Source organism: Oncorhynchus masou, chromosome 19 (assembly GCF_036934945.1).
Source record: "Oncorhynchus masou masou isolate Uvic2021 chromosome 19, UVic_Omas_1.1, whole genome shotgun sequence".
In the NCBI taxonomy this organism is placed as follows: Eukaryota; Metazoa; Chordata; class Actinopteri; order Salmoniformes; family Salmonidae; genus Oncorhynchus; species Oncorhynchus masou.
The window spans coordinates 18,644,261-18,670,096 of record NC_088230.1 but is presented as its reverse complement, the minus strand read 5'-3'; the positions used below and the strand labels follow the sequence as shown (position 1 = coordinate 18,670,096).

Below are 25,836 nucleotides of genomic sequence, written 5' to 3'. Positions count from 1 at the left end.
CTTCTAGTTCCAACCATGCAGTAATATCTAACAAGTAACCTAACAATTTCACAACAACTACCTTATACACACAAGTGTAAAGGAATGAATAAGAATATGTACATAAAAATATATGAATGAGTGATGGCTGAACGGCATAGGCCAGATGCAGTAGATTGTATAGAGTACAGTATATACATATGAGATGAGTAATATAGGGGTATGTAAACATTATATAAAGTGGCATTGTTTAAGGTGGCTAGTGATACATTTATTACATACATTTTTCCATTATTAAAGTGGCTAGAGTTGAGTCAGTATGTTGGCTGCAGCCACTCAATGTTAGTGATGGCTGTTTAACAGTCGGATGGCCCTGAGATAGAAGCTGTTTTTCAGTCTCTCGGTCCCCACTTTGATGCACCTGTACTGACCTTGCCTTCTGGATGATAGCGGGGTGAACAGGCAGTGGCTCGGGTGGTGGTTGTCCTTGATGATTTTTTTTTTGGCCTTCGTGTTACATCGGGTGGTATAGGTGTCCTGGAGGGCAGGAAGTTTGCCCTCAGTGATGTGTTGTGCAGACCTCACTACCCTCTGGAGAACCTTACGGTTATGAGCGGAGCAATTGCCGAACCAGGCAGTGATACAACCCGACAGGATGCTCTCGATTGTGCATCTGTAAAAGTTTGTGAGTGTTTTTGGTGAATTTCTTCAGCTTCCTGAGGTTGAAGAGGCGCTGCTGCTCCTTCTTCACCACGCTGTCTGTGTGGGTGGACCATTTCAGTTTGTCCGTGATGTGTACTCCGAGGAACTTAAAACTTTCCACCCTCTCCACGACTGTCCCGTCGATGTGGATAGGGGGGTGTTCCCTCTGCTGTTTCCTGAAGTCCACCATCATCTCCTTAGTTTTGTTGACGTTGAGTGTGAGGTTATTTTCCTGACACCACACTCCGAGGGCCCTCACCTCCTCCCTGTAGGCCGTCTCGTCGTTGTTGGTAATCAAGCCTATCACTGTAGTATCGTCTGCAAACTTGATGATTGAGTTGGAGGCGTACATGGCCACGCAGTCGTGGGTGAACAGGGAGTACAGGAGAGGGCTGAGAACACACCCTTGTGGGGCCCCAGTGTTGAGGATCAGCGGGGTGGAGATGTTGTTACCTACCTTCACCACCTGGGGGCGGCCCGTCAGGTAGTCCAGGACCCAGCTGCACAGGGCGGGATCGAGACCCAGGGTCTCAAGCTTAATGACGAGTTTGGAGGGTACTATGGTGTTAAATGCTGAGCTGTAGTCGATGAACAGCATTCTCTCATAGGTATTCCTCTTGTCCAGATGGGTTAGGGCAGTGTGATTGCGATTGCATCGTCTGTGGACCTATTGGGGCGGTAAGCAAATTGCAGTGGGTCTAGGGTGTCAGGTAGGGTGGAGGTTATATGGTCCTTGACTAGTCTCAAAGCACTTCATGATGACAGAAGTGATAATGGTAGTTATAGTGATAATGTGATATGATAATGATAGTGGTAGTCATTTATCTCAGTTACCTTAGCTAGTCTCTCAAAGCACTTCATGATGACGGAAGTGAGTGCTACGGGGCGGTAGTTGTTTAGCTCAGTTACCTTAGCTTTCTTGGGAACAGGAACAATGGTGGCCCTCTTGAAGCATGTTGGAACAGCAGACTGGTATATGGATTGATTGAATATGTCCGTAAACACACCAGCCAGCTGGTCTGCGCATGCCGTCTGAGGATGCCGTCTGGGCCTGCAGCCTTGCGAGGGTTAACAGGTTTAAATGTTTTACTCACGTTGGCTGCAGTGAAGGAGAGCCTGCAGGTTTTGGTAGCGGGCCGTGTCAGTGGCACTGTATTATCCTCAAAGCGAGCAAAGAAGTTGTTTAGTCTGTCTGGGAACAAGACATTGTGGTCTGCGACGGGGCTGTTTTTTCATTTGTAACCCAGGATTGACTGTAGACCCTGCCACATACAACAACAGTGGTAGTGGCGGGAAAGCTAGCACGTTCTGCTGCTGGCCTATACAACGTCAGTAGTAGTGGCGGGAAAGCTAGCACGTTCTGCTGCTGGCCTATACAACGACAGTAGTAGTGGCGGGAAAGCTAGCACGTTCTGCTGCTGGCCTATACAACGTCAGTAGTAGTGGCGGGAAAGCAAGCACGTTCTGCTGCTGGCCTATACAACGTCAGTAGTAGTGGCGGGAAAGCTAGCACGTTCTGCTGCTGGCCTATACAACGACAGTAGTAGTGGCGGGAAAGCTAGCACGTTCTGCTGCTGGCCTATACAACGTCAGTAGTAGTGGAGGGAAAGCAAGCATGTTCTGCTGCTGGCCTATACAACGTCAGTAGTAGTGGTGGGAAAGCTAGCACGTTCTGCTGCTGGCCTATACAACGTCAGTAGCTCCAGCAGAGAAGAGGGCAGATACATTAAAATGAGGAGCAGGGGGCACCAATCAAACTGGGGCTTGGAAGCGGTCTGAGAATGGGACGTGACGGGGGCACAGCGTTCTTCAAGTTAAACGACCAAGGAGATGGTCGACCTCCTGTAGGACAATAACCTCCTCTCCTTTCGATGGTCATTTGGATCCAATCCATAAAACAGAGATTTAATTTAGTGCTCACTTTACTGTGACTGTTACCTATTTCTGGAGATCAGCTCCCATGAGTCTCACTAAAGTAGACTCTCTGGACTCCAGTCAAAGAGCCCTAGGGGGGATTGTTCTCACTGGCCACATTTAGACCAGAGAGGTAGAGAGGGATGAGAGGGGACTGTGAAGGGATGATGTTATATGGAGGAGTTCACCTCCCAGACTCCAACAGCTAGACAGAGAGAATATCTACCCAGCCCTTCAACCCAAGGTCTTTTACTCCTCTGGTCAGGATGGGACAGAAGATACGATACATCCGTCTACTGTAGGCCATCGCTCCTCAGTAGAGGACACACACACACACACACAAAATGACAGTGCCTCTCTCTCCCTTCTCCACTAAACTGAATCTGAATAATATGGATGGATCTCAGAGGACCTGACACTGTGACTCTCTCTAAATGATGAATCATCTGTATTAACAATAGCAGTCCAGATCAACCCTCGCTCCCCCATAAACATATGGCGATAACTCACACATGTCTGCGCACATATTTTTGCAGCTAATTTTCAAGGCTAATAGGCTGCCAAATGAGCAGCTCTGCTTGGATACAGGGGGTCTGGCCCGGTCTGAGTGGCTGGAAGTAGAGCAGCACTAACTCGTGGAGTGAGTGTGTGGTGGTGACAGTGGGCGCAGGCAGGCAGAGAGGCTGGCGGGCAGAAAGGCTGGCGGGCAGAGAGGATAGCGGGCAGAGGGAGAGTGCAAATGCCACCTTGGATAAGGTCTGCTCCATGATTACCCTCATTATTCAGACAGTTTTTGGGGGAGCTGGGAAAGAAGCTCCAGGCAGGCTAGTTAGTCATATCTTACCCTCTTGGAGAGATGGGAGGGAGGAGAGGAACTGCTTACTAGGCAGTGTAAAAGGGGAGGGTTGGAAAAAGCCAAATTCAGCTTCCCCTGTCTGTTCCATCACAGAGTTATACTGAAGATCCTCTCTCACTGCCGCTGAGTTTACATAGCCACACACACACATGCTGAAGTAGGGCTTCATGCTGTTTGATTATTCATGTGAGTATACCAAGGAAGGGCTTTCTAATGGCATTGACTGCTCTTCCCTGGCAAATAAAACATCATTACAGAGCAGCATAAATACTCTTCCTCGTTTTCTTCTTCTTCTTCTGCCGACGTAGCTACAATCAAGCCTTTGTTGAAGAGAGAGACCCTATACTTGTGATAATGAAAACATGATGTTGTATGATGTTATTCTCATGGGGTTAGTTCAAAAACACATGCTTTGTCATATTCAAGCCTCATTCTCTCCTCCTGGTTCTTCGGTGTGTGTGCGTGTGTGTGTGTGTGCGTGCGTGCGTGCGCGCGTGTGATAATGTGTGCTTCTGATGTGTTTTGCTAAATAACTCACTGGTGATGTAAATGTTAATGCTGGGTTAAACAATTCTTTCACACAACAGCAAGTGTAGTATGTGTGATGGAGGCTAAAGGTTGCCCATACAGAAAATGTCAATTCAATTCATCAACAAACAATTTCATTGTAATTCTTGCAGAGATAGATAGGGAGAAATTAAAGAATGTGCTATCAAAGCCGTGGCATAGAATAATTACTGTATTTAAAATATATTTTTTTTTAAAGGAAAGGAAAATATAAACGGGAATATTACTGAAAGGGCTCAAACATTTTGTCCGTGGTGCTTATTTTCTCTTTTATTTTAGAGAACGCAATTTGTCTTTCCTCTCATTGTGTCCCTTCCATTTAGAGTGCTAAAGACTGGCTTTAGTTTATCACGCTCGGCTGAAGGACGCATACAAGTCAAAATGTATTAGTCAGAGCACTTCTGAGAGGATGGAAGCAATACGCACAGTCAGCTGGTCCGTCTTATATTCACTTCTTCCCTTTATTTCAGCCTTTCTGAATCTGTAAAAGAAAGGGACAGACAATATACAGTGGCAAGAAAAGTGTTTGAACCCTTTGGAATTACCTGGTTTTCTGCATAAATTGGTCATCAATTTTGATCTGATCTTCATCTAGGTCACAACAATAGACAGTCTGCTTAAACGAATAACACACAGACAATTCTACATTTTCATGTGTCTGAACACACCGTGTAAACATTGCACCTGTGCAGGGTGGGAAAAGTATGTGAACCCTTGGATTTAATAACACGTTTGAACCTCCTTTGGAAACCAAATGTTTTCTGTAGTTGCGGATCAGACCTGCACAACAGTCAGGAGGAATTGTGGACCATTCCTTTTTACAAAACTGTTTCAGTTCTGCAATACTCTCGGGATGTCTGATGTGAACCGCTCTCGAGGTCATGCCACAGCATCTCAATGGGGTTGAGGTCAGGACACTTACTGGGCCACTCCAGAAGGGTTCACTGTAGATGCCACTGTAGATGTATTTCTTTCCAATTTTCCAGTCAAATAAATAGTGTAGTATTAGTTGTATTGTTGTTGTATCTCTTCAGTCTTATACAGATTTCAGTGTGTGTTTGTGTCCATGTATGAGTAGTGAATGATGAAGTGTGCTTTAGAGGGTGACTGCCCTTCACAGTGGCATCATGTTTAACAGGGAGGGAGGGGGGACATGTGTCCTGGGGGGCAGGGTGACAGGGAGCAGTTTGGTGCATGGTGGGGGGAAAAGAGGACCGAGGGGTTTTGGGGGTGTCAGTGGGGCTAGGGAGGGAGTTTGGTGGTATCTCCTGGTGTCTCCTCTGTGTCTTGTGTCGCTACCCCCCTTCCCTCACACACACACACACACACACACACACACACACACACACACACACTGAGCAGAGCAAAGTGAGGTTGCGAGTCATTAATATTCTGTCTGGACTCATTGTTTTTCCCTGCTGACATTTACATTTAGATTGTTTATCTTACAGCGGGAGGCGTCCAGCCATTAATGAACACGCTTCTGTTCGGTTGTTCCCCAATGGCTGTGATTACTGCCACCACACTAAGATAATGAGATGGGGGTGGGGGGCTGGGGGTGGGTTTAGGGCTGGGGGTGGGGGGCTGGGTGTGGGTCTAGGGCTGGGGGGGGTCTAGGGCTGGGGGGTTAGGGCTGGGGGCTAGGGCTGGGGGTGGGTCTAGGGCTGGAGGTGGGTTTAGGGCTGGGGGTGGGGCTAGGGCTGGGGGTGGGTTTAGGGCTGGGGGCGGGGGGGGGTGGGTCTAGGGATGAGGGTGGGTTTACGGGGGAGGGGCTAGGGCTGGGGGTGGGGGTGGGTCTGGGGCGGGGGGTGGGTTTAGGGCTGGGGTTTAGACTGGGGGTGGGGCTGGGGCTGCGGCTGTGCGATATACCCCAGCCTCTATGGGGTGATGAGGCTGGGGTGTTGGGGCTGGGGTATTGTGGATGGGGTATAGGGGCATATGCATATGTATTCACCTCCTTTGCTAACAAGCCCCTAAATAAGATCTGGTGCAACCAATTACCTTCAGAAGTCACATAATTAGTTAGATTGCACACAAGTGGACTTTATTTAAGTGTCACATGATCTGTCACATGATCTCAGTATATATACACCTGTTCTGAAAGGCCCCAGAGTCTGCAACACCACCAAGCAAGCGGCACCACCAAGCAAGCAGCAACCATGAAGACCAATTAGCTCTCCAAACAGGTCAGGGAGAACGTTGTGGAGAAGTAAAGATCTGTAACTTTGAACATCCCACAGAGCACCATTAAATCCATTATAAAAAAAATGAAAGAATATGGCACCACAACAAACCTGCCAAGAGAGGGCCGCCCACCAAAACTCACGAACCAGGCAAGGAGGACATTAACCAGAGAGGCAACAAAGAGACCAAAGATAACATTGAAGGAGCTGCAAAGATAAGCAACCATGTTTGGTGTTCGCCAAAAGGTATGTGGGAGACTCCCCAAACATATGGAAGAAGGTACTCTGGTCAGATGAGACTAAAATTGAGCTTTTTGGCCATCATGGAAAATGCTATGTCTGGCGCAAACCCAACACCTCTCATCACCCCACGAACACCATCCCCACAGTGAAGCATGGTGGTGGCAGCCTCATGCTGTGGGAATGTTTTTCATTGGCAGGGACTGGGAAACTGGTCAGAATTGAAGTAATGATGCATGGCGCTAAATACAGGGACATTCTTGAGGGAAACCTGTTTCAGTCTTCCAGGGATTTGAGACTGGGACGGAGGATCACCTTCCAGCAGGACAATGACCCTAAGAATACTGTTAAAGCAACACTCGAGTGGTTTAAGGGTAAACATTTACATGTCTTGGATCGGCCTAGTCAAAGCCCAGACCTCAATCCAATTGAGAATCTGTTGTATGACTTAAAGATTGCTGTACACCAGCAGAACCCATCCAACTTGAAGGAGCTGGAGCTGTTTTGCCTTGAAGAATGGGCAGAAATCCCAGTGGCTAGATGTACCAAGCTTATAGAGACATACCCCAAGAGACTTGCAGCTGTAGTTGCTGCAACAACAGGTGGCTCTACAAAGTATTGCCTTTGGGGGGGGGGAATAGTTATGCACATTCAAGTTTTCTGTTTTTTTGGGCTTATTTCTTTGTTTCACTATAAAAATATTTTTTATCTTCAAAGTGGTAGGCATGTTGTGTAAATCAAATGATTGAAACCCCCCAAAAATCCATTTTAATTCCAGGTTGTAAGGCAACAAAATAGGAAAAAATCCCAGGGGGGATGAATACTTTCGCAAGCTACTGTATATGGGAGGGTATGGGCCCTATGGTATAGCCCCAGCAGAAAGCCATGGTGCATTGCAGATTAGGATAATACCCCCGTAGCACCATTCTTCTCTCCGGTGACACGGTCGTCAGGTGTACAGTGTTTCCTCCGACACATTGGTGCTGCTCGCTTCCGGGTTAAGCGGGCATTGTGTCAAGAAGCAGTGCGGCGTGGTTGGGTCGGGTTTTCGAGGACGCATGGCTCTCGACCTTCGCCTCTCTCGAGACCGTACGGGAGTTGCAGGGATTTTTAAAATGTTTTTATTTTTTATTTCACCTTTATTTAACCAGGTAGGCTAGTTGAGAACAAGTTCTCATTTGCAACTGCGACCTGGCCAAGATAAAGCATAGCAGTGTGAACAGACAACACAGAGTTACACATGGAGTAAACAAGTCAATAACACAGTAGAAAAAAAGAGTCTATATACATTGTGTGCAAAAGGCATGAGGAGGTGGGCAAATAATTACAATTTTGCAGATTAACACTGGAGTGATAAATGATCAGATGGTCATGTACAGGTAGAGATATTGGTGTGCAAAAGAGCAGAAAAGTAAATAAATAAAAACAGTATGGGGATGAGGTAGGTAAAATTGGGTGGGCTATTTACCGATAAGACTATGTACAGCTGCAGCGAACGGTTAGCTGCTCAGATAGCAGATGTTTGAAGTTGGTGAGGGATGAGACAAGACTGTAACTACCAATTGGATACCATGAAATTTGGGAGAAAAAGGGGTAAAAGTAAAAATAAATGAAAAAATATATGTATCTTGGCTGATATATGTATATATGTATCCAGGACTGATATTCCACAATGCAATGATTTCAAATCTATGGTTCACTGGCAGAGGGTTTGGCAGTCATAGGAATGAAACTGTAGGAAAACTGGGACAACATCACTACTATGCTACATGTAGCATTGGCTTGAGTCTCTATGTGGTGAACTCTGGTAAACATTCTGGGCTGGTGAGCAGTGTGGATGTAAAAGTGATTTAATGATGTTTGTTCTAATGCATTCCCCTCACTCCACTCTCACAGATTAAATTAGTTGGGCCCAGCTAGGCTCCATGCTAGCCTGCCTGTTCACAGCACTTTCGCAGCAATCTTCCAATTCCAAAATGGAGGGGGTTTATTGAGGATGGCCAGGAGACAGAGCCTCTCAGTGTGTCTTCTGTCACTCAGGTCAACATGACAGAGTCCTTACACAAACACAGGGTCAAACATCTTTTTCATCCAACTAACCTTGCCAACTTTCTGTATGAATAAAAAGGCGAACGGTTCTGAAAATGAAGTCACCTAAAACATCTCTATAGTCAGAGAGATTGTGTGTGTTTTAAGTAAAGGCAGGGTTTCTTTAACCTCACAGCTGAGCTCTGCATCCCACATCACAACATGTTTCACATCAGAAGAGAAGGAAACTATCTGTTTGAGGTGATGAATCTGTCCCTGAGTTAGACCTGTCATGCTGATGATATTATCATGGACCCCCATAGTGCAGAGGATAGGTGCACATATGCAGGACACCATCTTTGTCCTCTGAAGTAGAGAGGGCCTATCCTGGTCTAGCAACGTCTACCTCTTATACCTAGCTGCTAATCACTTCCCTGTAGAACTGAAGGAAGCAGATTAGTGTAAGCAAAACTATGACTGACAGATAAATTAAGGATTGACGTATGGACTGACAAAGAGACAGATTGACAGAGATAAAAACTGACAGAGAGACGGACTGACACAGAGATGGACAGAGACTGACTGACAGATAGATAGAGAGACGGACAGAGAGACGGAGAGACGGACTGACAGAGAGAGAGACAGAGACAGACTGACAGAGAGACGAATGGAGAGACGGACAGAGAGATGGAGATTTGGACTGACTGACAGAGAGACGTACTGACAGAGAGACATACTGACAGAGAGACATAATGACAGAGAGACATAATGACAGAGAGACGTACTGACAGAGAGACTGACAGAGAGACGGACTGACAGAGAGACGGACTGACAGAGAGATGGCCTGACGGACTGACAGAGAGACGGACTGGCAGAGAGACGGACTGACAGAGAGAAGGACTGACAGAGAGAAGGACTGACAGAGAGAAGGACTGACAGAGAGAAAGACTGACAGAGAGAAGGACTGATAGAGAGACGGACTGACAGAGAGACGGACTGACAGAGACAGAGAGATGGACAGAGAGACGGACTGACAGAGCGACAGAGATAATGACTGACAGAGAGGCAGAGAGACCTACTGACAGAGAGACGGAAAGACAGACAGACTGACTGACAGAGAGACAGACTGACTGACAGAGACTGACTGACAGGGAGACAGAGAGACAGACTGACTGACGGAGGCCGTGGTGGGTGTGTGACTACGGTGCTGCAGTAGATTGTCTGGTGCTTGGTCTCCAGCTGACTGTATCGGCACGCCTGGCTGCCATGGCGACGCGCTCATGCATGAGGACAGCGCAGCGAGGGCATGGCTGGCTCCAGATGTTGGGCTCACCCCCCCATTTATCCTAATCCACACACACTGCCCTCCACAACAGCAGGCCATCTGCAGCACACACACACGCACACACGCACACACGCACACACACGCACGCACGCACGCACGCACACGCACGCACACACACACACACACACACACACACACACACACACACACACACACACACACACACACACACACACACACACACACACACACACACACACACACACACACATACACACATACACATACATACATTAGCTCAGCCAGGTGGCTCTGTAGCCCCAATTGGACTTCTTCCACCTCTGGCTTTGTCAGTTGATTTCAATGATTCCAGTTGCTATGAAATCATGCAGGGATGAATGGGAGTGTTTAAATGGGTCAGTGTGTGCGTAAGCTGCAAAACCCCCCCCAGGTGAATTTTCACTGCCTTTATTTTGTGATGGCAAAGTACCTCTTTGTGTTGGGTAATTAGTTTACTGGAATAGAACCAACTGCAGTCATGCCCCACAACACATCCGTTTCTAGTGATGGTGCTCCTCGTATGGAAGGGGCTAGCTACTGCAAGAAAAGCAATCCCTCCTCAGTCCTTCCACACCAGAGATAGACCAGACTATCTTACAATGGCTGGTCATTATTGTATCAGTGGTGAGTGTGTCAGTGTGTAAGCGTTTGTTTGGTGGTAGTGTGTGCGCACGTGTGTGTTTGGCGTGCACTCGTGCGTGTGTGTGTATGTCTGTGTTTGACTGACAGAGACCTTCTCCATTGTTCTCTGTGTGTCCTACAGCCAAGCACGACGTCAACGGCAACAGGGCTGTTCCACCATTCCCCGAGGGACTTCAGATGTCTATGTTTGGTAAGTGATCCATATGAGAAGAGGGGGGAGTACGGGAGGGAGGGGGGAGCAGGGGATAGGGGGAAAGAGGGGAGGATGACACCCGGACAGTATAGTGTAATTAGTCCCCCCCCTCGATACTCCGTTAGGTTCAGAAAAATAAGTGAAAAACAAAAGAGAGAGAGAATAGAGGGGTGGGATGGGTAGGAGGAAGGGGTGCAGAGATTAATTGCAGGGGGTGATTAGGATCTCTTTAATAGAATGCATTAGTTCAGCTCCTCTTTTCTCCATTCGGGGAGTCAAACTGTGTAATCCATCAGGACAGACAGCAGAGAAATCAGCCTCTTTATCTCCCAGGCCTGTGTACAAATAAGCATGTTTTAAAGCAGTCTTACATGCTCTTGTTACCGGTCGAGCGTTTCAAATCACAAATCCCCCTGTGGACAGCCTTAAAAGGTGCCAGTTACCCTTGACTTGACTTCAGCCTGCCTTTTGAACTTGACACTGTAAGGTTCTATCTGTATAAAGCCAATTGTACTTGGCACTATAAGGTTCTATCTGTATAAACCCATTTGAACTTGACACTATAAGGTTCTATCTGCAATGCAATCACAAACCTGAACAAATACAGACGGGCTAATCAGAACACGTCTTTGCCATCTTCATCTAGGTATGATCTGGGCTAGTCTAGTCAGCAATAATGGCACACAAGCAAAAAACAACAGGCAGAAATCTGAAAGTAAATGTTGTTGTCACATCGTTGTTCAGTGATGACTGCAATTCATCTGATGACCATAATTCATGTCTTAATGTATTTGATTATGTGTTTCTGTTTGTTTCTGACAGAAGTATGTTCTGTTAAAGGGAGGGTCTGTTTCTGACTACGGTGTGTTGTGTTAAAGGGAGGGTCTGTTTCTGACTACGGTGTGTTGTGTTAAAGGGATGGTCTGTTTCTGACTACGGTGTGTTGTGTTAAAGGGATGGGCTGTTTCTGACTACGGTGTGTTGTGTTAAAGGGATGGGCTGTTTCTGGGGAGCAGAGAGGAAGTTCTGGAAGCAGAAGGGGGTCTACTCCACCCAAGTGGGCTATGCTGGAGGCTTCACCCCCAACCCCACCTACGAAGAGACCTGCACAGGTACCACTCAACATAGCTAGCTATCAACAATGCCCCTGACTCTGTCACAACGTCCAAATGCTTGTAGAACAAACAGCGTGCTCGCAATAATTCACTATTTTGACTATTGTGTGTCATAAGCCGCCCTCCACACTCCGTGTGTGTAACACACTATCCAGCCCCATAAATGATGCACGTGTTGATCATCTCCTCATGTTAAATCGACTTCTACACGTATTTAATGAATGTCCTTACATTCCTATCAGATACTACTGTACTGTACATGCAGCAGCAGGAGAATAATACACAGTTAGTCAGTAGCAGAGGTGTTTATATTGACAGTATTCAGCTCTTAGTTTTCTCACAACCTGCCAATGAAAACACAATGGAATCCCACAGGCCCGATTTCTAGTGGAGCAGGGAAAAGGTTGCCACAAATGGTTGACCGCGGTCTAGAATGGTGTGTGTGTTTTGTGTGTTTAATGATCCTGACAGTTAAGGAGTGTGTGTAAGGCCATTGTTTGGTACACACCAGTATCTGTCTGTATTCTACTTTCTAAGTGTGTGTGCAGTGTGTGACTAGAGAAATCCACCAGGAGGAGCATCACTACAGTAGCTCTATGGTTCTGTGATGGATGTCCTCATTCTGCCTCCCTCCTCTTAGTAACACAGCAGCTACAGTAGGTGTCATTTTGAGCTGTCTATTGAAATGGAGAATAAAAAAATAGGTTTGGAAATGAGAATCCAAATCAGTGGTGGAAGAAAGTCGCCGTGGTTCAGACAGTGAACTTGTTCTCTACAGTTTTCCTTTCGTTGCGATAATGGGAGTTGGGTGTTTTGGGGCATTATCCAAACACTGTCAGCTGTCTCTGTGTTATTTTTAGATGCACCTACTGTATCTCCATCCTGCTTTGAGGGATTTAGGATTTAGGAAATTAGATTTTGCTCTCAGTGTGAATGTAGTTGTCTGGGTATAGGAGGTAACATCATAAAACCCTGCTGGGTGTTCCTCTGAGGACTGAGGGCTTTGTCTGAACCCTCATGACCAACACTGACCTTCACAGACTTGGCTGGGCCCTCGGCAGTGTGTGTGTGTGTTTCTGGTTTTACTATCCTTTTGGGGACCAGAAACCCTCACAAGGATAGTAAAGCAAGTAAAGTTTGGACAAGTGGGGACATTTTGCCGGTCCCCACAAGGAAACAGACTATTTTAGGCATAGGGGTTAGGTTTAGGGTTAGTATTACAATTAGGGTTAGGAGTAAGGGTTAGGGTTCGGAGTTAGGGGTTAGGGGTTAGGGAAAATAAGATTTTGAATGGGAACCAATTGTTTGTTCCCTCAACGATACTAAAATAAATGTGTGTGTGTGAGACTGTGTGTGTGTGTGTGTATGTGTGTGTTTCATTTGATTTATGTTTTGTTATCATTCGTTTTCTGTTCTGGCAGTAGTGGAACTGCCCTGTAGAATGTAGAATGTGGGGTACTGCGCTGAGGTGGGTAGCTGTCCATCTGGTGGTGCTGAAATCCTGCCTCAGCTCACTGACAGCCACTCACTGCTACTGACTGTTACAAGATGTTACTGACTGTTACTGAAAGTTTCTGATTGTTTCTGACTGTTACTGACAACTCCTGACGGCTACTGACTACTACTGACGGCTACTGACTGCTATTGACTGTTACTGACTGCTATTGACTGCTATTGACCGTTACTGACTGCTCATTACTGTTACTGACTGCTACTAACTGTTACTGACTGCTACTGACTGCTCATTACTGTTACTGACTGCTACTAACTGTTACTGACTGCTACTGAATGCTACTGACTGTTACTGACTTACTGACTGTTACTGACTACTACTGACTGTTACTGACTGCTACTGAATGTTACTGACTGCTACTGATGACTACTGACTGTTACTGACTGCTACTGACTGCTGCTGGTGGCTACTGATGGTTACTGACTGCTACTGACTGCTGCTGACTGTTACTGACTGCTACTAACTGTTACTGACTGTTACTGAATGCTACTGATGGCTACTGACTGCTACTGACTGCTACTGATTGTTACTGACTGCTACTGACGGCTACTGACTGCTATTGACTGTTACTGACTGTTACTGACTGTTACTGACTACTACTGACTGCTATTGATTGTTACTGACTGTTACTGACTGCTATTGACTGTTACTGACGGCTACTGACTGTCACTGACTGTGTCTGACTGCTACTGACTGTTATTGATTGTTACTGACTGCTACTGACTACTACTGACTGCTGCTGACTGTTACTGAATGCTACTGATGGCTACTGACTGCTACTGACTGCTACTGATTGTTACTGACTGCTGTTGACTGTTACTGACTGTTACTGAATGTTACTGACTGTTACTGACTGCTACTGACTGCTACAGACTGCTATTGACTGTTACTGACTGTTACTGACTGTTACTGACTACTACTGACTGCTATTGATTGTTACTGACTGTTACTGACTGCTATTGACTGTTACTGACTGTTACTGAATGTTACTGACTGTTACTGACTGTGTATGACTACTACTGACTACTACTGACTGCTGCTGACTGTTACTGACTGCTACTAACTGTTACTGACTGTTACTGACTGCTACTGAGTGCTACTGACTGTTACTGACTGCTACTGATGGCTACTGACTGCTACTGACTGCTACTGACTTACTGGATGCTACTAACTGTTACTGACTGTTATTGAATGCTACTGACTGTTACTGACTGCTACTAACTGCTACAGACTGTTACTGACTGCTACTGACTGCTACAGACTGTTACTGACTGTTACTGACTGCTACAGACTGTTACTGACTGTTACTGACTGCTATTGACTGTTACTGACTGTTACTGAATGTTACTGACTGTTACTGACTGTGTATGACTACTACTGACTACTACTGACTGCTGCTGACTGTTACTGACTGCTACTTACTTACTGGTTGCTACTGACTGTTATTGACTGCTACTGACCGCTACTGACTGCTACAGACTGTTACTGACGGCTACTGACTGCTACAGACTGTTACTGACTGTTACTGACTGCTACTGACTGCTATTGACTGCTACTGACTGTTATTGACTGCTACTGACCGCTACTGACTGCTACAGACTGTTACTGACTGCTACTGACTGCTACTGACTGCTACAGACTGTTACTGACTGTTACTGACTGTTACAGACTGTTACTGACTGTTACTGACTGCTACTGACCGCTACTGACTGCTACTGACTGCTACTGACTGCTACTGACTGCTACTGACTGCTACTGACCGCTACTGACTGCTACTGACTGCTACTGACTGCTACTGACTGCTATTGAATGCTACTGATTGCTAGTGACTGCTATTGACTGTTACTGACTGCTACTGACTGCTATTGAATGCTACTGATTGCTAGTGACTGCTATTGACTGTTATTGACCGTTACTGACTGTTACTGACTGTTGTTGAATGCTACTGACTGTTAATGACTGCTATTGACTGCTATTGACTGTTATTGAATGCTACTGACTTACTGACTGTGTCTGACTGCTACTAACTGTGTCTGACTGCTACTGACTGCTACTGACTGCTACTGACTGCTATTGACTGTTACTGACTGCTACTGACTGCTATTGACTGTTACTGACTGCTACTGACTGCTATTGAATGCTACTGACTGCTACTGACTGCTATTAACTGTTACTGACTGTTACTGACTGTGTCTGACTGCTACTGACTGTTACTGACTGCTACTGACTGTTACTGACTGCTATTGACTGTTACTGACTGTGTCTGACTGCTACTAACTGTTACTGACTGTGTCTGACTGCTACTAACTGTGTCTGACTGTGTATGACTGTTACTGACTGTTACTGACTGTTACTGACTGTTACTGACTGCTACTGACTGCTATTGACTGTTATTGAATGCTACTGACTTACTGACTGTGTCTGACTGCTACTAACTGTGTCTGACTGTTACTGACTGTTATTGATTGTTACGGACTGTTACTGACTGTTACTGACTGTCAGACTGCTACTGACTGTTACTGACTGCTACTGACTGCTACTGACTGCTACTGACTGCTACTGACTGCTACTGACTGCTATTGACTGTTACTGACTGCTACTGACTGTTACTGACTGTGTCTGACTGCTACTAACTGTTATTGACTGCTATTGACTGCTATTGACTGTTACTGACTGTTACTGACTGTTATTGACTGTTATTGACTGTTACTGACTGTTACTGACTGTTATTGAATGCTACTGACTGTTAATGACTGCTATTGACTCCTACTAACTGTTACTGACTGTGTCTGACTGCTACTAACTGTTACTGACTGTGTCTGACTGCTACTAACTGTGTCTGACTGTGTATGACTGTTACTGACTGCTACTGACTGCTATTGACTGTTACTGACTGCTACTGACTGCTATTGACTGTTACTGACTGCTACTGACTGCTATTGAATGCTACTGACTGCTACTGACTGCTATTGACTGCTACTGACCGCTACTGACTGCTACAGACTGTTACTGACTGCTACTGACTGCTACAGACTGTTACTGACTGCTACTGACTGCTACAGACTGTTACTGACTGTTACTGACTGCTACTGACTGCTATTGACTGCTACTGACTGTTATTGACTGCTACTGACCGCTACTGACTGCTACAGACTGTTACTGACTGCTACTGACTGCTACTGACTGCTACAGACTGTTACTGACTGTTACTGACTGTTACAGACTGTTACTGACTGTTACTGACTGCTACTGACTGCTACTGACCGCTACTGACTGCTACTGACTGCTACTGACTGCTACTGACTGCTACTGACTGCTACTGACCGCTACTGACTGCTACTGACTGCTACTGACTGCTACTGACTGCTATTGACTGCTATTGACTGTTACTGACTGCTACTGACTGCTATTGACTGTTACTGACTGCTATTGAATGCTACTGATTGCTAGTGACTGCTATTGACTGTTATTGACCGTTACTGACTGTTACTGACTGTTATTGAATGCTACTGACTGTTAATGACTGCTATTGACTGCTATTGACTGTTATTGAATGCTACTGACTTACTGACTGTGTCTGACTGCTACTAACTGTGTCTGACTGCTACTGACTGCTACTGACTGCTACTGACTGCTACTGACTGCTACTGACCGCTACTGACTGCTACTGACTGCTACTGACTGCTACTGACTGCTATTGACTGTTACTGACTGCTACTGACTGCTATTGACTGTTACTGACTGCTACTGACTGCTATTGAATGCTACTGATTGCTAGTGACTGCTATTGACTGTTATTGACCGTTACTGACTGTTACTGACTGTTATTGAATGCTACTGACTGTTATTGACCGTTACTGACTGTTACTGACTGTTATTGAATGCTACTGACTGTTAATGACTGCTATTGACTGTTATTGAATGCTACTGACTTACTGACTGTGTCTGACTGCTACTAACTGTGTCTGACTGCTACTGACTGCTACTGACTGCTACTGACTGCTATTGACTGTTACTGACTGCTACTGACTGCTATTGACTGTTACTGACTGCTACTGACTGCTATTGAATGCTACTGACTGCTACTGACTGCTATTAACTGTTACTGACTGTTACTGACTGTGTCTGACTGCTACTGACTGTTACTGACTGCTACTGACTGTTACTGACTGCTATTGACTCCTACTAACTGTTACTGACTGCTATTGACTGTTACTGACTGTGTCTGACTGCTACTAACTGTTACTGACTGTGTCTGACTGCTACTAACTGTGTCTGACTGTGTATGACTGTTACTGACTGTTACTGACTGTTACTGACTGCTACTGACTGCTATTGACTGCTATTGACTGTTATTGAATGCTACTGACTTACTGACTGTGTCTGACTGCTACTAACTGTGTCTGACTGTTACTGACTGTTATTGATTGTTACTGACTGTTACGGACTGACTGTTACTGACTGCTACTGTTACTGACTGCTACTGACTGCTATTGACTGTTACTGACTGCTACTGACTGTTACTGACTGTTACTGACTGCTACTGTTATTGAATGCTACTGACTGACTGTGTCTGACTGCTACTAACTGTGTCTGACTGCTACTGACTGCTACTGACTGCTATTGACTGTTACTGACTGCTACTGACTGCTATTGACTGTTACTGACTGCTACTGACTGCTATTGAATGCTACTGACTGCTACTGACTGCTATTAACTGTTACTGACTGTTACTGACTGTGTCTGACTGCTACTGACTGTTACTGACTGCTACTGACTGTTACTGACTGCTATTGACTCCTACTAACTGTTACTGACTGCTATTGACTGTTACTGACTGTGTCTGACTGCTACTAACTGTTACTGACTGTGTCTGACTGCTACTAACTGTGTCTGACTGTGTATGACTGTTACTGACTGTTACTGACTGTTACTGACTGCTACTGACTGCTATTGACTGCTATTGACTGTTATTGAATGCTACTGACTTACTGACTGTGTCTGACTGCTACTAACTGTGTCTGACTGTTACTGACTGTTATTGATTGTTACTGACTGTTACGGACTGTTACTGACTGTTACTGACTGTCAGACTGACTGACTACTGACTGCTACTGACTGCTACTGACTGCTACTGACTGACTGTTACTGACTGCTACTGACTGTTACTGACTGTGTCTGACTGGTACTAACTGTTATTGACTGCTATTGACTGCTATTGACTGTTACTGACTGTTACTGACTGTTATTGACTGTTATTGACTGTTACTGACTGTTACTGACTGTTATTGAATGCTACTGACTGTTAATGACTGCTATTGACTCCTACTAACTGTTACTGACTGTGTCTGACTGCTACTAACTGTTACTGACTGTGTCTGACTGCTACTAACTGTGTCTGACTGTGTATGACTGTTACTGACTGTTACTGACTGCTATTGACTGCTATTGACTGTTATTGAATGCTACTGACTTACTGACTGTGTCTGACTGTTACTGACTGTGTCTGACTGTTACTGACTTACTGACTGTGTCTGACTGCTACTAACTGTGTCTGACTGTTACTGACTGTTATTGATTGTTACTGACTGTTACGGACTGTTACTGACTTCTACTGACTGCTACTGACTGCTACTGACTGCTACTGACTGCTATTGACTGTTACTGACTGCTACTGACTGTTACTGACTGTGTCTGACTGCTATTGACTGTTATTGAATGCTACTGACTTACTGACTGTGTCTGACTGCTACTAACTGTGTCTGACTGCTACTGACTGCTACTGACTGCTATTGACTGTTACTGACTGCTACTGACTGCTATTGACTGTTACTGACTGCTACTGACTGCTATTGAATGCTACTGACTGCTACTGACTGCTATTAACTGTTACTGACTGTTACTGACTGTGTCTGACTGCTACTGACTGTTACTGACTGCTACTGACTGTTACTGACTGCTATTGACTCCTACTAACTGTTACTGACTGCTATTGACTGTTACTGACTGTGTCTGACTGCTACTAACTGTTACTGACTGTGTCTGACTGCTACTAACTGTGTCTGACTGTGTATGACTGTTACTGACTGTTACTGACTGTTACTGACTGCTACTGACTGCTATTGACTGCTATTGACTGTTATTGAATGCTACTGACTTACTGACTGTGTCTGACTGCTACTAACTGTGTCTGACTGTTACTGACTGTTATTGATTGTTACTGACTGTTACGGACTGTTACTGACTGTTACTGACTGTCAGACTGCTACTGACTGCTACTGACTGCTACTGACTGCTACTGACTGCTACTGACTGCTACTGACTGCTATTGACTGTTACTGACTGCTACTGACTGTTACTGACTGTGTCTGACTGGTACTAACTGTTATTGACTGCTATTGACTGCTATTGACTGTTACTGACTGTTACTGACTGTTATTGACTGTTATTGACTGTTACTGACTGTTACTGACTGTTATTGAATGCTACTGACTGTTAATGACTGCTATTGACTCCTACTAACTGTTACTGACTGTGTCTGACTGCTACTAACTGTTACTGACTGTGTCTGACTGCTACTAACTGTGTCTGACTGTGTATGACTGTTACTGACTGTTACTGACTGCTATTGACTGCTATTGACTGTTATTGAATGCTACTGACTTACTGACTATGTCTGACTGTTACTGACTGTGTCTGACTGTTACTGACTGCTACTGACTGTGTCTGACTGTTAACTGTGTCTGACTGTTACTGACTGTTATTGATTGTTACTGACTGTTACGGACTGTTACTGACTTCTACTGACTGTCTGACTGCTACTGACTGTTACTGACTGCAATTGACTGTGTCTGACTGTTACTGACTGCTACTAACTGTGTCTGACTGTTACTGACTGTTTGACTTACTGACTGTTACTGACTGTTACTGACTGCTACTAACTGTGTCTGTCTGCTACTGACTGTTACTGACTGCAATTGACTGTGTCTGACTGTTACTGACTGCTACTGACTGTTACTGACTGCTACTAACTGTCTGACTGTTACTGACTGCTACTAACTGTGTCTGACTGCTACTAACTGCTACTAACTGTTACTGCTACTGACTGCTACTGACTGTGTCTGACTGTTACTGACTGTTACTGACTGCTACTGGCTGTTACTGACTGTTACTGACTGCTACTTACTGTTACTCACTACTTCTGGGGCTGCAGATCAATGTGAGGGGGTTTGTGCCCTGTGTGGCTGTAGAAAGATAACTGTACCCCTCCTTCCCCTAATCCCAGCAGAGTGTCTGCAGTGTGCAGATTGGAACGAGATCCTGTGTCAACAAGGGATTAGGGGTTGCAGGAATGTATTGAACAGACAACCGACACAAAGACCGAGAAACAGAGAGAGAATGGAGGAAAGCACCATTTGGATGAGGGATGTGTACAGTAGAAAATAGGACAGGGCAGTACATGAATACAGGGCTGGAGGTCACAAGTCCTCATTGTCTTTGAACACCATAGTTGGTGAATCACAGTCAATCACATTTGAAAAAGAAGTCTGAATACAAAAGAGTGTAACATATTCTTTGCTCCAGCCCATGCATATAGTGCAATGGGATGCAGAGAGTGGTGGCATATGGACTTCTGACTTCTGCTGAGCCTCATGCTGGCAGCCGTGTTGCCCATCCTCCCCTGAGCTGCCAGCGGATGGTGTGTGTGTGTGTGTGTGTGTGTGTGTGTGTGTGTGTGTGTGCGTGCGTGCGTGCGTGCGTGCGTGCGTGTGTGTGTGTGTGTGTGTGTGTGCGTGTGTGTGTGTGTGTGTGTGTGTGCGTGCGTGCGTGCGTGCGTGCGTGCGTGCGTGCGTGCGTGCGTGCGTGCGTGCGTGCGTGCGTGTGTGTGTCTGTCTGTCTCTGGCGTCCTTCAGCTCACCCTGAACACACAGCTCCACTGCCAGGCCCACCAGCTGAGCGAGGGAGCCACCGGATGGAGGAGAAAGGAGAAATAAAGAGAGGCTGAAAGAGAGACAATGGAAGGATGGATTTGAAAGAAAGAATTGTTTACACATAGAGAGAATGGTAGAGGGAGGGAGAAAATTGATTCCTGAATCTGAGCGTGCGTCTGTGCAATCAACTGTGCATTCGCTCGTGTGTGTGTGTGTGTGTGTGTGTGTGTGTGTGTGTGTGTGTGTGTGTGTGTGCACAAAATTATACACCATATCAGTTGTGTCCCATGTACTCCCTTGTTCCTCCTCCTGTCTCCAGGACATCACTGGGTTCTTCCATCAGGTTTATTGTACAGTTCCTCTGTAGCGTCGGTCTGTAATGAGAGTGACCCTACAGGTTAGTTCTTATTACTTTTTTAATATCCCAGCTGTAGATGTGCTGCAGATAGTGGAGAACACAGCCTTATGAGGTGATATTAAACACACACCAATCTCAGTGGAATAAAGTCCTCTCGCTAGAAATGTCTTGAATTAGGAATAGAAGAGCGGCCCGTTATATGAATCTGTCACGTTCTGACCTTTATTTCCTTTGTTTTGTCTTTATTTAGTATGGTCAGGGCGTGAGTTGGGGTGGGCAGTCTGTTTGTTTTTCTATGATTTGGGTATTTCTATGTTTCGGCCTAGTATGGTTCTCAATCAGAGGCAGGTGTCATTAGTTGTCTCTGATTGAGAATCATACTTAGGTAGCCTGGGTTTCACTGTGTGTTTGTGGGTGATTGTTCCTGTCTCGGTGTCTGCACCAGATAGGACTGTATGGGGTTTTCACGTTTCTTGTTTTTTGTATTCAGTTGTTCATGTGTACATTTACGTATTAAAAAGAACCATGGACACTTACCACGCTGCATATTGGTCCTCTGATCCTTTTCGCCTCTCCTCTTCGGAAGAAGAGGAGGAAATCCCTTACAGAAACACTGTTTTACTCGGTCATATTGAGATGTGAACTTTTGTGAATGTCCCTCGGCACTAGATATTCAACTGCCCGTGATAGAGGAAGCAAGTGTGGGGAGCGAGATGAGACAAAGTAGGGGATGAGAAGACAGAAAGAGAAAGGAGGAGGTAGAAGTGGAAGAGTGAATGAAAGAGTTCTCCAATCAGCCCGTCCTGGGTCTCCAGCTTGTGTGGTGGTTGGAGGACACTCCTACTGTACCTCCAGAGCCCTGGGCCAGAGGGGATCTCCTCTTGGTTAAAACATTCAGAACTCCTCCAGGACAGCAGCTCACGACTGGACTGGAGAACAAGAGACACTCACAGTCAGGCTTTTCACTGCTTCTAGCGAGTTGATATAAAACACAAGGTTACTTATCCACAGAGCTAAAATGAGATTATCATAAACCACTCCTAATCTTAACCAGAGGGATAAGGACATATCTGATCCTGGACCAGTGGATTGGGGCAACTTTCTGCCTATTTCTCTTAAACTCGCCATCTCTCCTGTCTTCTGCTGTCTCCTTCAGGCAGAACAGGTCATACTGAGGTTGTCCGGGTGGTCTGGGAGCCAGAGAAGACAAGTTTCTCCAAACTGCTCAAGGTGTTTTGGGAGAGCCACAACCCAACTCAAGGTAAAACCCTGTCTGTCCATCCACACACAGACACCTCTGTTATATACGATTACAGTATTTCCAAACAACTTGCCGTAGTTTAAACCAAGTCTATACTGCTTTCTCTCTGCCCTAAGCTATCCATAGCAAAATGATGAGTCCGCTATTTTGAGTGCCTACAATCAGGGTTCTATGGAATGAAGGAAGGGAGGGAAGGAGAGGGAGAGAGAGAGAGTCACGCTCCACCCAGAGAGGTGCCTGGAGTGTGTGACCTAATCACACACAGCGCTGTGAGTGTGTGTTTAATTTGACCCTTGTTGACCCTGTGTGAGTGTGTGTGAGTCCACAGGGTACACACGGCCCCAGAGAAATGTGCCTCTCTGTGTTAGCCCTGACCCCTCCTCACCTCAGGCACGTCAACTCCGCTGGCCAGCCCAACCTCTGGACAACCTTAAACACACACACACAATGACACACAGTGGAGAAGAAGATACACACACAGTATGACCCAGAGTAGTATACACCCAGTGTGACCCAGAGTAGAATACACACAGTGTGACCCAGAGTAGAATACACACAGTATGACCCAGTGTAGAATATACACAGTATGACCCAGAGTAGAATACAAACAGTGTGACCCAGAGTAGAATACACACAGTATGACCCAGAGTAGAATACACACAGTATGACCCAGAGTAGAATACACACAGTGTGACCAGAGTAGAATACACACAGTATGACCCAGAGTAGAATACACACAGTATGACCCAGAGTAGAATACACACAGTATGACCCAGAGTAGAATACACACAGTGTGACCCAGAGTAGAATACACACAGTATGACCCAGAGTAGAATACACACAGTATGACACAGAGTAGAATACACACAATATGACCCAGACTAGAATACACACAGTATGACCCAGAGTAGAATACACACAATATGACCCAGAGTAGAATAGCACAGTGTGACCCAGAGTAGAATACACACAGTATGACCCAGAGTAGAATACACACAGTATGACCCATAGTAGTATACACACAATATGACCCAGAGTAGAATACACACAGTATGACCCAGTGTAGAATATACACAGTATGACCCAGAGTAGAATACACACAGTGTGACCCAGAGTAGAATACACACAGTATGACCCAGAGTAGAATACACACAATATGACCCAGAGTAGAATACACACAATATGACCCAGAGTAGAATACACACAGTATGACCCAGAGTAGAATACACACAGTATGACCCAGAGTAGAATACACACAGTATGACCCAGAGTAGAATACACACAGTATGACCCAGAGTAGAATACACACAGTATGACCCAGAGTAGAATACACACAGTGTGACCCAGAGTAGAATACACACAGTATGACCCAGAGTAGAATACACACAGTATGACCCAGAGTAGAATACACACAATATGACCCAGACTAGAATAACACAGTGTGACCCAGAGTAGAATACACACAGTATGACCCAGAGTAGAATACACACAGTGTGACCCAGAGTAGAATACACACAGTATGACCCAGAGTAGAATACACACAGTATGACCCAGAGTAGAATACACACAGTATGACCCAGAGTAGAATACACACAGTGTGACCCAGAGTAGAATACACACAGTATGACCCAGAGTAGAATACACACAGTATGACCCAGAGTAGAATACACACAGTATGACCCAGAGTAGAATACACACAGTGTGACCCAGAGTAGAATACACACAGTGTGACCCAGAGTAGAATACACACAGTATGACCCAGAGTAGAATACACACAGTATGACCCAGAGTAGAATACACACAGTGTGACCCAGAGTAGAATACACACAGTGTGACCCAGAGTAGAATACACACAGTATGACCCAGAGTAGAATACACACAGTATGACCCAGAGTAGAATACACACAGTATGACACAGAGTAGAATACACACAATATGACCCAGACTAGAATACACACAGTATGACCCAGAGTAGAATACACACAATATGACCCAGAGTAGAATAGCACAGTGTGACCCAGAGTAGAATACACACAGTATGACCCAGAGTAGAATACACACAGTATGACCCATAGTAGTATACACACAATATGACCCAGAGTAGAATACACACAGTATGACCCAGTGTAGAATATACACAGTATGACCCAGAGTAGAATACACACAGTGTGACCCAGAGTAGAATACACACAGTATGACCCAGAGTAGAATACACACAATATGACCCAGAGTAGAATACACACAGTATGACCCAGAGTAGAATACACACAGTATGACCCAGAGTAGAATACACACAGTATGACCCAGAGTAGAATACACACAGTATGACCCAGAGTAGAATACACACAGTGTGACCCAGAGTAGAATACACACAGTATGACCCAGAGTAGAATACACACAGTATGACCCAGAGTAGAATACACACAATATGACCCAGACTAGAATAACACAGTGTGACCCAGAGTAGAATACACACAGTATGACCCAGAGTAGAATACACACAGTGTGACCCAGAGTAGAATACACACAGTATGACCCAGAGTAGAATACACACAGTATGACCCAGAGTAGAATACACACAGTATGACCCAGAGTAGAATACACACAGTGTGACCCAGAGTAGAATACACACAGTATGACCCAGAGTAGAATACACACAGTATGACCCAGAGTAGAATACACACAGTATGACCCAGAGTAGAATACACACAGTATGACCCAGAGTAGAATACACACAGTGTGACCCAGAGTAGAATACACACAGTGTGACCCAGAGTAGAATACACACAGTATGACCCAGAGTAGAATACACACAGTATGACCCAGAGTAGAATACACACAGTGTGACCCAGAGTAGAATACACACAGTGTGACCCAGAGTAGAATACACACAGTATGACCCAGAGTAGAATACACACAGTATGACCCAGTGTAGAATACACACAGTATGACCCAGAGTAGAATACACACAGTATGACCTGGACTAGAATACACACAGTATGACCCAGA

At 45.4% G+C, this 25,836-nt stretch overlaps 1 protein-coding gene across 1 annotated transcript in view; it reads left to right on the top strand.

Annotated features, from left to right (window-relative positions):
• The window catches only part of LOC135505934 (mitochondrial peptide methionine sulfoxide reductase-like), a 119,127-nt gene that overhangs the window by 56,670 nt on the left and 36,621 nt on the right, over positions 1–25,836 (top strand). The window contains exons 2-4 of the mRNA XM_064925190.1: positions 10,578–10,646; positions 11,642–11,761; positions 22,723–22,827. Coding sequence (XP_064781262.1) covers positions 10,578–10,646; positions 11,642–11,761; positions 22,723–22,827 — 294 coding nt within the window. The remainder of the gene's footprint in view (positions 1–10,577; positions 10,647–11,641; positions 11,762–22,722; positions 22,828–25,836) is intronic.